The sequence below is a fragment of the Grampus griseus genome (assembly GCF_964374135.1).
Source record: "Grampus griseus genome assembly, chromosome: 8".
Lineage (NCBI taxonomy): Eukaryota > Metazoa > Chordata > Mammalia > Artiodactyla > Delphinidae > Grampus > Grampus griseus.
Window position 1 is genome coordinate 29,550,193 of NC_139002.1, and position 17,515 is coordinate 29,567,707.

General features: G+C 40.0%; 1 protein-coding gene across 2 annotated transcripts in view; it reads left to right on the forward strand.

Annotated features, from left to right (window-relative positions):
- PDGFD (platelet derived growth factor D) overlaps positions 1-5,622 on the forward strand; it is a 237,211-nt gene extending 231,589 nt beyond the window's left edge. For both annotated transcript variants that reach the window (XM_082660646.1, XM_082660647.1), the window contains exon 7: positions 3,062-5,622. In XM_082660646.1, coding sequence (XP_082516772.1) covers positions 3,062-3,187 — 126 coding nt within the window. In that variant the 3' untranslated portion in view covers positions 3,188-5,622. The remainder of the gene's footprint in view (positions 1-3,061) is intronic.
- Positions 5,623-17,515: the final 11,893 nt, after the last annotated feature.

Here is a 17,515-nt window from a genome sequence, read left to right on the forward strand (position 1 = left end):
TCTCAAATCAGCTTTGCTTTCTTCCTCCTTTCAATGCTGTATACCTGAACCTAAGACTATTACATGGTCTGAAAGCTTTGAACATCAGTGCTGTGATCAGCCAGTAAAGCAGTCCAATTTCTACTTTGTTCAAACAACGCTTTCCTGTCTTGTCTGGAAAAGTGTCTGCCAATTCATTTTTCTCCTCTTATCAGCAAAACACATATATACTGTGCTCACAAGGCTTAATATAAAACACAGGGAAAATCCCTGAACAATCAGGAGACCAGTTAGAAAAACTGGCCAGGCTGTGCTCTCATCCCAAAGCACACACTTTCATTTGTCGTCAAAAGAGGAAGCAAATCAACAGAGCACTGATTTTATAGATATCAGTCATGGCAACATATTAGGCTTTGATAATGGTCTTTTTTAAACAGAGAATATTTATCATATGCTCAGCTTCTTAGGAATCATTTTGTTACCCTGAATATTCCAACTCCCAAATCTGGTTTATAGGCTGGACAACAGTGACTAATATTAGAGAAATTCTTGGCAAAGTTGTAGGAACCCAACCCTTAACCCCTTCCAAGGCATTTTGACCAAATACGGCACAATAGGGCTTTCATATCTGTCATGGGCAGGGTATTTAATACCCCAAAATGCAATATACTCTTCATCCATTGCTTTGGTTACTTTTTTTTTTCACAGAGACACAACAGCTTTTATTTTCTTTAGAGACCCAGCAGGAGAGCACATGGGAGCAGGGAAAGGCAAATGTCATTGCCATTCTGCTCTCGATACTTGAAATTTTATTTCACAATCGTGAAAGCCTTAAAAGTGATGCAAAGCATAGGCCACTTCATTTTGGCCTCTGCTTTATTTCTTGGCTTGTTTTGTTTTGCCCCGTCTGTTTGTTGGAGGTTGGGGTAGAGGAGATGCAGGGAGGACACACCGTGAACATACATGCCCATACTTCTGCACTGGCAGCATCACCCACCACGTTCACCCAGGTACATTCTTTAGCAGCTACTGTGTTCCCAACATGCTGCTGACCTGCACAAACAAAATTTCAATTTCCAGGTAAGGGCACTAGTTAGGCCACAGGGAGTCAAATACTGGTTACACCAGTCACTGGCTCTGTAACCTTAATCTCTCTCTTTCCTTATCTGGGAACAAAATTAGAAAAGTACCTATCTCATAGTATTGCAGTGACATCCAAAACATTTAATAATTGCAAAGTCACAACAGAGTGTGGCATCTAGTAAAAACTCAATAATGTTAGTGATTGTTTTTGCTATCCTTGTCCTCAAGGCACTTGTAATACAATTAATAGAGAGAAAGCATTATACGTCATGTGAACTTATGTGATACATAGTGTAAGTGCAGTAGAATTGCAGGTAAAAAAGATAAGTAGCTATCAAAACTGGCATCTGGACTACCTTTACTACAATCAAGTAGTTTTGAGTCTTTATGCCTCCCTCATGAACTCTCCTGGGGCATTCCTTCCCACCCAACCCACCCCAGTTTTGTATTCACAATATTCTTTTGAAGCTCTTCTACAAATGGGACTCGGTATTTCACTCTGTGTTAGCAGAGTCCAGGCTCCTTAGCTTTATTGAACATTGAACAAATGACCTGCCCCACAGAACTCTTATGGAACAACAGGGCTAAATGCTAAAGTAAAGGGGACACATGAGGACTGAGGACTCTAGGCCTAGTGTCCTAATAGATGGTTTTGGTTTGTTTATGACTTGAAACAGGTAATGTGAGGATGAGAAAATTGCTGGGAAGACAATCCATAGTAAAAATTTGTGGGGATGCCATGAAAAGTTATACAGCCTTGAAAGCATCTAATCTTCATCTAGGACCAACGTATACCAAGCATCAGGTCCCCATTTCAGTTCACATGTGTGCCTGACACAGCTTTGAGACACAAAAGGAAATCGTAACCACATTGGAGAGGTGTTGGGTCCTTGGGTTCGAGTGTGCTAGAAGCCTAGAGGACAAAAGCCCTGCTCCAGCTCCAGGTTGCCAGAAGACTCTGGCACCTGGCCTCCTTTGGAATCTCAGTTCTCCTGCCTATAAATTGTGAATAAAGATACCTTCTCTACTGTGTGACAAGGTTTGTCTGAGGGCAAACGAAATAGTGCATCTGTGCAAATTCTTTGAAAACCATAAAATGCTACATAATACGTGTAGCATGTGGTGTCATGCAGAGTTTAGAATCTAAAAGGGAAAGTAGAACAAAATCAAAAATAAAGGCTAACAGGAGCTTCAGAATATAAAACAAGAAGCAATTAAACTGACTGTGGAGTGTATAGAAAACCAGTATCTGTGCATATGATGGCAAATATTGACTTCAGTGAAGGCCACACTAGGGAAGAAGAGTTAGCTCCTATTTAAACTTAATAATTCAAAAAATTACATTTAAACCTATTAATGTAAAAAATTACAGATATACTTTATTAATTCAAGAAATGTCATACTGTTATACAGGTATTAATGTACAAAGATCTTAGTGGAGCATGATCTGTTTCGAATTGTAATAGGTATTATATCTTAACAAATATGTAAGAACATACACACATTTTCAGTTATTTATGGCTACTGATGACCTTCGTCAGGGCAAAATGTTTTACATCAAGCAAACATTTAGCAATACCAGCATATTATGTTCATGACTTTATTCGTTGTCTAAAGAGATAATAATATGCTCAGTATTATATTTATCCATAACACATGCTTTGGTTAGAAGAATCCTTATGATAATATTTGGGACAGCACTTGGCACAAAGCAGCCCCTTAGAAAGCTCTCAGTAAATACCTGCTCAGACACCTGAAGTCATCATGGTACTGCAGGTAGGTAATGCAGGAGACATTACTCTATGATCATTGAACTCCATTACTTTAAGGAGTTGATGATTGTCTGTAAAAATATTTATATGTGTGCAATCTAAGAGCAAGCATATAGCTTTCATTGAATCCTCAAAGGCTTAAGAACCAGTTGTCATAAAGAGAATAAGTGGTATGTAGTTGAGTTATACTCCAGGCGCTTTCTAACAGGAAATGCTTTTTGTCCTAGGTGTTAAAGTTTGAGCCTGGCCATTTCAAGAGGAGGGGCAGAGCGAAGCACATGGCTCTCGTTGACATCCAGTTAGATCACCATGAGCGGTGCGACTGTATCTGCAGCTCAAGACCACCTCGATAAAAGAATGTGCACATACTTACATTAAGCACGAAAGAACCTTTATTTTAAGGAGGGTGTGGTAAGGGACCCCTTTCCCACCAGCAACCGAACTTACTATTAGCTTACAAAGCAATGAATACAAGTGGCTGCTGAGTTTCAACCTAGCTTTGTTAGTGCCATGAGTAGAAAGGTGTATCATCAATCTCTATATCCAAGAATATAGGATTGCATTTAATAATAGTGTCTGAGGATATATATGTATATATATCCATGTCTCTGTGTAAATACATCATATAGTTTATTCAGTATATATAACCAGGTACACCAGAGCTTACATATGGTTTAATTACCTAGACCCTTAAAATCTGACAAAATAAGGGACATAGTAAATACATGGAACATGTCTTTGAAGATTTGGAAGATGAATTTGTTTAAGTTTTGAATCACAAAACAATTTTGGATCTTGCTCTTTTAAAGAAAGCACCGTGTATATTAAAAACCAATAAACGAGATTTTCTTATGCATATATCTTAATTATAAAAAAAGAAAAAATATGGTTTCTGGGAAAAGCACATTCCTAACCATTTTTCTCACGAGATGTACTACATACTTGGCTATATAGACAATAATTACCTGTCTCCAAAAGCATGTCATAATAATATAAGTGCTTTAGAAATAAAGCCATTAAGGCTTCTTTTTTATGTGTCTTGCTGACACATGCAAATTCATTAACACCTATCTCCAAAAAATTCTCACAAGGTTTATTATTATAGTTCTATAAGAGACAATTTATAAGCTATAGCAGAATTGTTTCTTTTCAAAAACCTCTCCACGGAAGTAACTCCTTTGGAGAATGGCATGAGGACTCTGCATGAGCCTTTCAAAATAGTGTTCATTGAAAAATGTGGGCAGTTGAAAGTCAAAAAAGTGAGCATTGAAATATTAACATAACTGGGAATCAGATGGAATATTTGAATGGGATCCATATTTAATAATGGATACATACTCTCCAAATTATGCCAGTTAATTTTACGTATCTTGCTTTTGTGTTTCTGTCTCTTCAATATACAGACATGGATTTACAATGACATTTTATATTTGGCAAGCCATTATGGACTATTTATAGCCTAGAAGCTTTTGTGTATTAAAACAACCCAGTTTTATTGATGTAGATTCCTAATCATGTACTCACTCACCATTCAATTCAGATGAAGTCCTGTTTCTGAACTAAGTGAAATTAGATCTGGGGTCTCTGGTTCTTTCCAAATCTATGGAGCTTGTTCTAAGAAGCCACACTGGAAATTGTGGGTGCACAAGTTCGGCCCTGCTCTACAATAGGAAGTAGTCTTTGCACTGGGGGTTATTATTGGTACTTAGAGTAATTTTTCCTCCCCGGCTCCTTAATGTCTGTTAAGACCTCAGAGACTGACTCCAAGCATGTGATTCATCATTCTCCAAAGCATGTCTCTTAAGAGAGTGACACTGAAATCAAGATAGCTCAGGGGCTGCTCAGAGAGAATGACAATTTTCTTCTCACCTTGAAAGCAAATAGGAGAGCCAGTTTCTTCCCTGAGTCCAGGGCCCTACTGACTACAGCCAAGTTGAGTGAGGGCTATGTGACTGGGGCTCATTAAGTCCCAGTGTCAGAGGAGTGGCCTAAATATACTTGCATTTCTGAGCGTGGTGCTTTCAGGACCAAGTTCTCAACCATCCTTAGGAGCTCATTTCTGCTCAGCTCTTTGAAAGGCCAATGCTTATTAAAGATGTTCCTTCAAAAATTCCCTGAAAGCGACCAGTGTTTTTATCTCGGGGGATGACTGGTAAAAATACTCTATTGCTGAGTTGCCCGAAATCCCAGATCACAATCAGAAATAGCTGAGGCAGACCCTCTAGTAATCAGGAACCACTCTTCCCCTTCATGCCTCTTACAAGTTTCCAATGAAAACATAGCCTTCCTGTACCAAAACCCAAATTTGTGTTATATCACTCTAGCTTGTTCAGCCGTAAGTATGAAGAATTAGAGTGTTCTACCCAGTTTTCAATAAACCTTCCAGGTTGCAATAACCAGGATGGTTTTCAGTTAAAGCCCCATTTGTACTTTTTATTTATTAGCTGAAATGTAAGCAGGCATATTCACTCACGTCTTTTTTTCTTTCCTGAGTGTTTTATTAAAACTTCTCCCTTGGTTATCTGTTATCTATTGCACTTCTAACATGTAGCCAATAAATCTGTTTCACTGCCATCAAAGGGATAAAAAGCTCACCGTACAAATTACATTTCAAAATAAATCCTAATAAATCCTCATTTCTGCATGGCTCACACACCTGGAATAATGCCTTCTTTTCAATATGTTCTTATAGGGCAGAGCACTTTTGTAAGTAGAATTTTTCATGTTTTTTGTCATATCAGTAACATGCAGCTTTTTCGTCTTGTAGCATTTTCTATAACAAATGTAATATGCCTCCTATCTTCATGAAAAATAAATATTGCTTATGAACAAAACTACTCCATTATTTAGTACTCAACTACAGTTTTAAAAGGTGCACAATGTTACAAACTTACTTCCCCAAACACATGCAGCTGCTTGGAGTGACAAGATTGGGTGATTTCTGCAGGCCTGGTTTTTCTAAAATAAACAGTATTTTAGAATGTTGTTCCCTGAAAACAGGCTTTTACTTTGTCCCTTCCTGAAGCCACCGGAAACCGGAAATTAAGTGGGACTTGGGTTTTGTTGTTTTCTTGCTGCTGTTGTTGCTTCTTTGTTTGACTGTTTGTTCCCTGCAGGCCTTTTAATGAAAGATATTCTCCTCTGACATTCCTTACTTTGGAGAGTACACAGCCTCTCTCTCCTTGCGGACCTGGAATCAATAACATTATGTCCACCCTCACACCTTTTCCCCTCTAGATGGACACCCCAGCTGGTGGGCAAGTGTTATCAGCTCAGTTGTTTATAATCAATACTTTATTTCATTATTTGGAAACAACCCCCCCCAAATAATGCCTGAACCTAAAGTGTACATTAAAGTGACCAAAAATATTTTAAAATAATAGATTTAAAGATCATATGTAGTTTTCCTTCATAACACGAGTGCTTTCAGCTGGACAGTATATTACGAACCATCTCAAATCATGTGAAGGCAGATGATCAATCTGGTAGCATTTGTAAGGATTCCTGGGAAGTGATCTGTGGGAGTTGGAGACTTTTCCTCCCAGCAGGTGGGGGGCTGCAAGTATCATAGTGCATCAGAGAGAAAGCTAGAAGGCCTTGGGTATAGTGACAAGTCTGCCACTTTCTGGACCAGTTTAGGGGCTACACTCCTATAGAGTTTGGTGTGTGACGTGTTGGTGGGGGGCAGGGGCGGTGAGAGTGGGGGCGCAAAAACTGAAGAGAGCTCTTCTCTCTGCAAGAAATTTTGCTTTTGCTCCTAGCTCAGTCTTCATCATCATCCCACTGGAGACAGGATGACAGCGGCACAGGGTTGGATGAAACTCTGCCACTTTATTTAGTTTAGTGGTTTTGAGTTTGGGGAAAGGGAGTAGAGACATGTATTCTGTGGCAAGAATCAATTTTACTATCGGAAATACCAGCTAGTGTGTGAGTCAAAGTATGAGGAAAAACGGGGAAGGATGTAGAGTAGTTTATTTAGCTAACCTGGATTTTCATGTACAAAAATCATGCTAGCCATATATATATAAACAGTATTTTAATGCAAATACATTAAGAATTTCATTTTATTTCCTGAAAGGTGCATGTGTCCAGTTTTATATTAGTAACTCAACAGATGTCCAAAGTTTTCATATTCTCCTAGGGTCCTCTGATAGAACATTAAATTAAATTCATAGATTAGTATTCATGCCTGAAATTCTAGGCAATACAATTTTATTTATTGACAGCTCTGATCAAATATGCTAGAAGAGAGAATATTTATAATTCACTGGTTTTATTGACATTCACTTAAATTCTGTTGTTTTTTAATGATCAACTTACTTAAAGACTACACAGGCCTTTAGAACTTAACATAATACACTGGGATATCTCCCGAATATCATAGTTTATCAACAATGGATAAGCAACTAATCACTTAATTTAAGACCTTGTGCTTGATGTTCACATTATAGTTCAGAATTTGCAAGTTAATTTTTATCTTTTTTAAGTAAATTTTAATTCTATAGAGATCTCTAAAAATTCTTTAGTAGATCGCATTAGAACAGAGGGGAGCTGAGTCCATAATAAAGGCTAATATATTCAGTGCAGCAAGTTATGGGCCAAGAAATCTTCATTTTCTAATAAAGCCATTTGATTTTCTAATTATTTTAAACTGTTGAATACTGGTTTCCAGGCTTAGTGGCCAGAAACCAAATGTTAAAATCACTCTTGGGTTCAAGTTATATTTTAAATAATGACTGTAATACAAATTCTCTTTTAAGAATTCAGGTCTCTGTGTCATATTCTCTAATCTCTATCTTTGATTGAGGCAATATTACAAATTCATTCTCTTCAAGTATCTTCTAGCCTTTCCTTTTCTCCTTGTGACTTCCTCATTGCTCCTCTTTCTCACCAGTCTCTACTCACCAGACTTCAAGTCAGAGAAAGTCAGGAGCAATGTGTACTTTGGGAAGGCACAGGAGATGGGGTCATTTAAGGAGATCAGGAGGTCAAATGCATGGTTTACCAATTGAGCAATTAGTAGGTTAAAACTGCCAAATGTTAAGAAATCACTGCATTTTGAGAGTTGAACACGTCAAATAAATATTTCCCAATATTGTCCATTTTTTGTGTAAACTTCAAAATATGGTGGTGAATGTTATTGACTTCTATCAAAAGGAATTTAGCCATAGGCAATATGAGGAAAACTGGCTAAATGTTTCATATATTCATTCAACAACAAAATGTTTTAAAATGCATGTATGCTTTGAATTTTAAAATGCAAGATCCACAACAGGGGATAAAACTAGAGAAAGATGTTCTAGGTGAGATAAACAACAACAGCGACAAAAAACCTAAAGATCCCCCAGCAAAAATGCATAAGGTAAATGTGGGCAGTTCAAAAACCAGAGAGTAAAGTGGCAGAAAAGAAAGTAAGCTATATAGAGGAACAATTGGTGGTGTGTTTGAAAAGGTAGATAAGTACCTGATTATGCAAAGTCTTCTGTGGCTGGTTAGCAAAGAGCTTTGTCTTTTACACATAGTAGAGGAAGCCATGGGGGCTTCTGAGCATAGTGAGGGCTGCAAGTGTCATAATGCATCAGAGACAAAGAAGGCCTTGGGTATAGTAACAAGTCTGCCACTTTCTGGACCTATGTTTCCTCATTTACAAATTAGAAGGATAAGATGTTCTACAGGTCCTTCCAACAGAACAATTCTGCAATTCTGTATTTTGGAAAGTGGCAGTCTGCAGGAAGGACAGAGGTAGGGATACAAATTATGAAACTCTTAAAGTTGTAGTGAAACCAAGTCCCCCTAAAACCGAGTTCTTCTGCCACCCCTCAAGGTTGAGAAGTATCAAAGAAAAGGGGGGATTGAAACTGAGCAGGACCCTGTGGTGCCCCTCACCCAGGTAAAAAGCGCTCCCTGTGTCCCCCATTACTTGTTTATAGGAAAATGGCTTTCACCTCCTAGACCTTCTTTGAGTTCCAAAGGGCAGATTCAAACAGTTACTAATTAGGGGAGTGAAAGGATGCAGAAACAACAATAGTGCAGGGATGGGTCCTGGTCCTAGTTCCTCCTGGAGGGATGGATGTGCATAACAGTTTGATACACATCTCTGAGTTCTTCTACAGGAACTAAGGCTCCAGCCCACATGGAAGAGGACTTCAGGCTGAGCACAAGCTCTTGGACCCCAGACTGGTTGGAACCAGAAGGCTGATGATTGAGATTCCTGGAACACCACCCTGTTACCTCACCACCAACCAGTCAGAGGAGAGTCACACACACCCTGCTGTCCTCCTCCCAAATTTTGCCTATAAAAACTTCTTCCCTGAAACCCATCAGAGAGTTCAGGTCTTTTGAGCATGAGCCGCCCCATTCTCCTTTCATGGCCCTACAACAAATAATCTTTTCTTGGCTCCAAACTCCTACATTTTGGTTTGTTTGGTCTGACTGTGTGTTAGGCACACACACTTGGGTTTGACAACACTAGGGGTGAGACAATAAGGACAAAAGTGAGACCTCAGAGACAGGAAGGCATGTAGATCCCCTGTGGTTGTGCAGGCTGTGCGTTAAAAATCTCTAGGAGGTGCTGTTTGCCTAGACTAAGACTAACCAACCGCAAAAGACGTTAACAAGAGGATTCAACAGTCGTAATGGCTGAATGGGGAGGGCAATGCAGGCTTGGGGGTGTCCTGGAGGAGAGAAGTATGTGGGTTGGAATTTTGAGAGCATTCTCAGAAAACTGGGGAGGCAGGAAGAGAGGGTAATTTTGAGAGAAGAGATCATGTCTCCCAGAAAAGCCAGGGCTTGTAATGTTTACTGGGAGACATCCTTAGAGTGGCAAGGCTGAAATCACGAGAAGATAAAGAACAGAACCTAAAGGACATCCATGACCACAGAGAAGAAGAAAAAAGAGGAATTCACAAGGGTCACAAATATATGTTCCAAAAATTTGATAAATACTAACCAAGGGCCAACTAGCCCTCATTAAGTGCGAGACATAACAGATTTAGAGAACAATAAAACAGCCATGTTTCCTGCTCTTATCAAACTAGATAAGGAAGGGTAGCTATTAAACAAAAAAGTAAATAATTTATTATATTTGTGGAAAGAAAAGCATAATATGGGATGACGTTAAAAGGTAGAATTTAGATCAGGTGCAGGAAGGGATTCCTTAAGAAAATGACATCGAAGCAGAAACAGAAAATTGAATAAATATTAAATAAATATTAACCAGGGGAAAAGTAGAAGGAGAATGTGGCATTAGAAATGAAAAAAAAAAAAGGGTGACTAGATTAGAGAAATATTTTGAATGTTTAATCAACCAGTCGGTGATGGATTGGGTGTGGAGAGAGAAGTGAAGGAAGATGTCAAGGATTTTTCCAAGGCTTCTGGCATAACAAACTAGGCCGATAGAGATGCCATTTGTTGAGACTGGAGACAGGGGAAGAGGAGGAGATTTGTATATCAAGAATTCAATGTAAGATATTAATGCCAAATGGTCTTTGACATATCCAGTTGAAGATACGAAGTAGGCAGTTAGGTCAGTGGGTCTCAAGCTCAGAAGAGGGGTCTGGGAATAATACATAAATTTAAGAGTCATCCACATGTAGCTATTAGAAGCCACAGGGATGGTTGAGTCACTTAGAGGAGGGTGAAGATTGAGGAGAAAAGGGATCACAGGGCAATTGCAAGAGTATAAAAATATCCCGACTGCCAGAGGAGGAAATTGTTCCAAGGGGACTGGGCAAGTTTTATCAAGTATTGCAGAGAAGATGTAGGAGAAACCTACTGATTTAACTGCCCAGAAACACCCCTACCTCCACTCCCTTTCTGGGAAAACCCACTTTATCTATAGTGGCACTGTGCAATAGAAATTTGTGATGATGCAAGTGTTCTATATCTGCACTGTCCAGTACTGTAGCCACTAGCTACATGAGGCTGTTGAGCACTTGAAATGTGACTGTAGGGCTGAAGACTTTTTAATTGTACTCAATTTTAATTAATTTACATTTAAAGGTAAATAGCCACATGTGACTAGTAGCTACAGTATCAGACAATGCAGCTCTAGACTCTAGACATCACCCACAATGTTGCAGCCACAATAACACTTCACAGCAACACACACACACACACACACACACATCTCAGCTGAATATCTAGGGTTGTGGCACTTGATCCAAGCAGGGATCTAAGTCTTTCTCAGGATATAGGAAACTGAGAAGAGATCCAGACAGTCTCTCTTTGGTTATTTGGAAGGTGGAATGTAAAAATCAATGGCTATTGGCAGCCATACTCCCTCCACATAGACCAAAAAGACCATAAAAAGTCATACTACAAAGGGAGAGAGGGAAAAATGACACCAACATAGAGAAGCTAGCTGAGGGTCCTGAGAGAGTCCCTCATTCCTGTGGGTCTTGATGTCTGGACAAATCCCTCTCTTGGGTTCTCTAAGAATATCAAGTGGTTGAGGTGTGAGTCAGATGGTGAAGTATTGTGGAGGGAAGAGTTGTGATGAAATGGAAGTTTTGAATGAAAATTACCTGCTGGAGAGCTTGATTAGTGAGTGGAAGGAGAAACAGTTGGTCCTTATCACCATGAACACTGAGTTAGCAAATACTGAATCACAGCTCTGAAGGGAAATACAGGCTTAGGTTCCTAGGAGCCTCTAGTCACTACTTTTTCATCAACTGATAGATGCATAACCTTGTTTTATGTGTGTTTATGATTAAGGAAACCTTATTTTAATAAATATTATTGATCCATTAACATTGAACTCACAGCCAACAGCACTATAATTCATGCCTAAATGAAGCTTGTCTAACACATATTTTCACCATAAGGTGCATCACAGCCTTCCTGTGCTTGGGAACACCAGACAGCGCTTCAGCTACACTTTGGGGCTATTTTAGATGCCAAAATCAGCACAAAAATGCAAAGCATGTTACTAAAAGGACACTTGTTTACAGGATGAGAGCTGAAACAAGAGGGCAGTGTGTTGCCTTGTTTGGCCTCAGCTGGGAACATGTGTTGGACAGCTCAAATTTTTCACCACTCTGCACGTCTGCAAATGACAACAAAAATACTTTGTGTATTAATTTTGGAGTTACATATAAATTTTAGGGAGTGGGCAAATTTGCAAATACACAAGCTGCAAATAATGGATATTAACTGTAATATCAGTGCCCATTTATGGAGTGTTTACAATGTGCTAGGAATTTTTCTGATGCTTACATGTATTTGCTTAATTCTCATAATAACCCAATGATAAATGGGTCTTGTGAAATTAAAAAATTAATGCATGCAACATTTTTATTATAAAGCAATGTTATTATGCCTGTTATGTTTTATAAAGATGAAAAAGTAAAGCATGGAGAGTTTAAGTAAATTACCCAAGGTCAGCAAGTAGTAAACTCCAGGCAGTTCCTCTGCAACCCACATCCTTAATCACATTGCAACACTATCTGTCCAACTCATTGGACAGGAGGAAAACTAAATAATTTCTTCATAAAGTCGTCCCAATTACAATTCCAAACATGGACCTTGAGGTCGTCACTGAACATTCTGATCCAGCTTCATTCATTTAATTAATCATAATTGAGCATCTACTATAAGGTAGGCACAATTCTAGGCACCAGGGATAAAGAACAACACAATGTTCTAGCTCTCAGTGAATTTGCACCAAGGTAGAAACAGAAAATAAACACATATATAATTTCATATAACAAGTGCTATAAGACAAACAAAGCAAGTTAGGCAAAGGAAGGTCTCTGTTTTAAGGAGGTGACATTTTTGCTGAGACCTAAAGGAGGTGAGGAAATAATGGGTAGAAATATCTTGGGGAATAGGATTCTAGGCAAAGGGAATAGTACTTGCAACTCTGGGGCAGAAACAAGCTAGGGAACATGTGAGGAACAGGGAGAGGGCTAGGGTCAGGTGAGCAAGGAACTCAGCTGTAAGACACCAGAGGTGAAAGAAGTAGGCAGGGCAATTCATATGGGGTCTTGAAGGTCATGGTAAGGAGTTTCTATTCTGAGTACATTGGGAAGTCCTTAGAGGGTTTTGAGGAGGGAAGTGAAATAATATGACAAGTTAGGAAAAGATCTCTCACTGTGTAGAAAGTTGATCGTAGGAAAACAAGAGTTGAAGGTGATAGAAGACCATTTATGGAAACAGGCTCAAGAGGGGTAGGAGGCTCCATCTAGGGAGGCTGAAGTAGAGAAGTGAGAAGCAGACAGTTTCAGGACATATTTGAAAAGCAAAGCTTTAAATATAGGTATAAGGGAAAGAGAGGAGTCTAGGATGTCTCCAGGGATCCAGGACTTCCAGGTAAATGTTAGAATCTTTTAACTCAATGGGGAAGATATTGATAAAAGGAGGGTTGGGGGATGGAAGACCCAGTATTTTCCTTCAAACTCACAGTCTTTTACTAAACTCTAGATTCGGGGCTTGAGATTATTTTTTTAAGTTCATTTCTGTGTCTCTGGGCAAAGTGTGCTCTCAATATGTAGGAGTAAATCACCTTGGTTATTCCCTGAAACCCTCATTTTGTTTAACAAAAAACAAACTGATTTTTTCCCCAAGCAAACCTTATCTGAACACCAAATAGATCTTGGTTTTTACATAAGTAAAAACTGAAGGTTGGTGTGATAAACTAATTGTCCCTGTATATGCACATGCCTAAATGGAGACACTTGAGTATAAAGCTCTGAGAAGAAATGGTACGCAGATTGACAAATTAGTTTTGCAGAGAAATACATCTGCCACTCATCTGAAGCCTGCAGTGGAGAAAAGCCTGGACCAAATCAGCAAGTGTATAAATTGAAAAAAAAAAAAGGGGGAAATATTTTGGTCAACTATTTACCCCAAAATGGATTCAAAAACAAACTAAAAATAATTCTCTGAATTCCAATACCTCAAGCTCACCCCTAGGTTCTACAGTAACTAAAGTCATTCCGTTTCATCCATAGGAGGAAACGTCACTTCAGCAGACATTTTAACAAAATATATAAGCTTTTGCACAAGACTGGGACTAATATGACTTTCCTTTTTCTTCTCATAGATGTTGAAAATGGGCTAAAAGCCACAGAGCTGTGAATACTATAGGTCTAAATTTGAACTTAGAGTAAAGGAAGCCAGGCACAGCTTAATCATCATTGTAGTACTTACTGTGTCTAGAATATATCTAGTGTTTTAATATGATGCCTTTTTTCATTAACTCATTCAACAATTATTTTTTGAGAACCTACTGTATTTCAGACGCTGTATACACTGCTAGGAATGTACCAGTGAATAATACAATTTCAACTGTTGCCCTTGTGGTACTTACTGTCTAAAACTGATAGGTAGAAAAACATTGATTATCTGAAGCAACTTTCAGACCCAAGGTGACCGGGTCAGGGTTTCTCAAGTTCAGAGCTATTGACACTTGGGGCCGGATAATCTTTGATGTGGGGGCTGGGGGTGGGGGCTGTCCCATGCATTGCAGGTTATTTAGCATCATTCTTGGTCTCTACTTACTAGAGGCCAGCAGCACTTTTCCCCCATTAGTGGCAATCAAAAATGTCTCCAGATTTTGCCAAATGTCCCTCAGAGGGAAAAATTTATCCCCATGTGAGAACCACTGACTTTAGAGGATGATGTTAGCAACAAGATCCTGGCTTCTTGTGAAGTTTCCCATTTGTTCTCTAAAGTTGCCTTTGCCAAACGATATTGCCAGGAGAGGAGATTGTGGTAAATGTGGAGGGGCCATCAGTCAGACTGGGCTGAATGAGGCTACAAAGGCAGCAGAATCCCTCAGTCAACTTTTGAAATACAAAGGCAATAACTGTTTCTGATGACAAAAAATATCAACTTCCAAGATAGTCATTCATGTATTTAACAAAAAGTTATTAAATATATACATGTCTATATGCCAGATACAATTATAGATTCTAGGGATAGTGAACAAAACAGATCAAAATCCCTGTCCTTATGGAGCTTATAGTGAGGGGAGACAGATAAATAAGTAAAATGTATATGCGTATGTGAGAAGGAAATAAGCGTTATGGCTACATATAAATAAAAGCAGGGAAAGAGGATCAGTAGTGGAGGAGAATTCAATGTCAGATAAGTTGTTCATCTAAAGTAAAGGCCCAAAGGACATAAGAGATAAAGTCATTGCAAATATCTAATAAAAGAGTATCCCTGGCAGAATGAATTGTAAGTGCAAAGGCCCTGAGGTAAGAACTTGCTTGGTGTGGGGCTGGAATGCCATGAGCTAGATTGAGTGGTAGAGGTGAAGTTAGGAAGCTGGTAGAAGCCAGATTTCATCAAACCTTTAAGCCATTGTAAGGACTTTGACTCATACCACTGAAAATTTTTAGTGGTGTTCAACAAATGTTTTCAATCATCCTTCTAGGCACACAAGGAGGATTATATTTCCCTGTTCCCTTAAAGCCAGATATGGCTATGTGTGACAGATTCTGTCATTTGCCCCAAGTCTTCACTCCTTTGTATCCACACCCGTGCCCTGGCTTCTCTGTACACAGAGTATACTTCTCTACCTGTTGGCTGTGGTTTTGGTCACATGACTTGCTTTCATCAACAGGATATAAGTAGACATGATGCAAATGAGAGCTTGAGATGCGCTTGCCTTCTTGCGCTTCTGTCAGCGCTTCTGTCATCACCATGAAAAAACATGTCCTGTCTGCCCACCACCCTAGGAGGAAGATGGGAAACATGTTCAACAAAGCTATCACAGATGACTTGTAGCTTAAAGCAGGCCACCCAGCCTAGCCAAGTCTATATTAGCTGACTCCCAGCCAGCCTGCATTTATTCCTGTTGTTGCATGCCACTGAGATCTTGTAGTGGTTTGTTGCACAGCAAGGCACCTTTGTTTGGCCAATGAAATGGGAGTGGAAGTGGAATGTGTCACTTCTGGGTGGGAGTGGAATCTTTAAAAACCACTGCCTAGGGCTTCCCTCGTGGCGCAGTGGTTGGGAGTCCGCCTGCCGATGCAGGGGACACGGGTTCGTGCCCCGGTCTGGGAAGATGCCACGGAGCGGCTGGGCTTGTGAGCCATGGTCGCTGAGCCTGCGCGTCCGGAAACTGTGCTCCGCAACGGGAGAGGCCACAACAGTGAGAGGCCTGCGTACCGCAAAAACAAACAAACAAAAAAAACACTGCCTATTTTCCGTCCCCTTCCCACTGCTGCAGTGATGATGAATTGTATGTCAAGGTAGAGCCTCTATCACCCTGGTACCCTGAGTGACTATGTTGCATGGAGCCCCTGGTGACCCACATTAGAAAGAAAGAAAAATCTGTGGTATTAGATGTTGTTATTTCTGCTTCTGCTACTGAACTATAACCTAGCTTGGCTGATGCCTGAAGTCACGATAGGATTTTGAGGTGAGAAATGACATTTTGACTCAGATGTAAATAATTCTGGCTATGTTAAGAATAGACAGGACTTCCTTGGTGGTCCAGTGGTACAGAATCCACCTTACAATGCAGGGGACGCAGGTTCGATCCCTGGTCAGGGAACTAAGATCCCACATGCCGTGGAGCAACTAAGCCCGTGCCACAACTACTGAGCTCATGCGCCTCAACTAGAGAACCCACGTGCCGCAAACTACAGAGCCCATGTGCTCTGGAGCCCGCCTGCCACAACTACAGAGCCCACGTGCTCTGGAGCCCAGGTGCCACAACTAGAAAGAGAAAAACCCTCATGCCACAACTAGAGAGAAGTCCGTGCACCACAATGAAGAGCCCACACGATTCAACAAAGATCCCATGTGCCACAACTAAGACCCCACACAGCCAAAAATAAATAAAATAAATAGTTAAAAAAAATAGAATAGACGAAAGGGGGTAGGGGCAGAGGCCAAGAGACAAATCTGGAGGTGGTTAATGCAACAGTAATACAGGCAAGAGATCATGGTGGCCTAGACCACTGGTAGCAATAGGGAAGGTAAAAAATTACTCAGATCCTAGATATATTTGGAAAATAAAACTGTCAAGATTTCTTTATGGATAGGATGCAGGTTGTTAGAAGAAGGATGAAATTAAGGATGACTCCAAAGTTTGGGGCTGAGTGAAAGGTCTGATGGAGTTTCCATTAACTGAGATGGGGAATATTGTGAGAAGAAGAGGTTTGCCTGTGGGAGATCTGGAGCTTAATCGTGGACATGTTAAATTAAGGGTGCCTATTAAGCATCCATGTAGGCATCAAGTAAATAGTTGGATTTGCTAGTCCAACTATTGCTAGGGAAAGAGTTGGGGCTGGAGATGTGATTTGGCTGTTTGTGATATATAGATTGAGATTGCATTTAAAGCCAGAAGATTGGATGAAATTACAAGGGGACTGAGAGTAAATAGAAACGAGGCTAAAGCCCCTGGTGCATCCTTGATTAAGAGGTTAAGGGATAGTGAATGACCAGCAGGAACAGTCAGTGATGTTAAGACAGAAAACTGGTGGGTGCAGGGCTGTGCTGTATGCCTTGCCTTTGCACCTCCAGATTCTCTCTTCAACATTCTATAACTGGTTCTGTCCCACGAGGCTGATCCTAAAGGAATTGACTCCGGTTCCCTCCAGCTTCTGGTTGGGTTCGGTTCTTGGGAAGGAGCATTAATAGGGGATTAAAAAGAAAGGAATAAGGGACTCCCCTGGTGGTCCAGTGGTTAAGACTTCACCTTCCAATGCAGGGGGTGTGGGTTC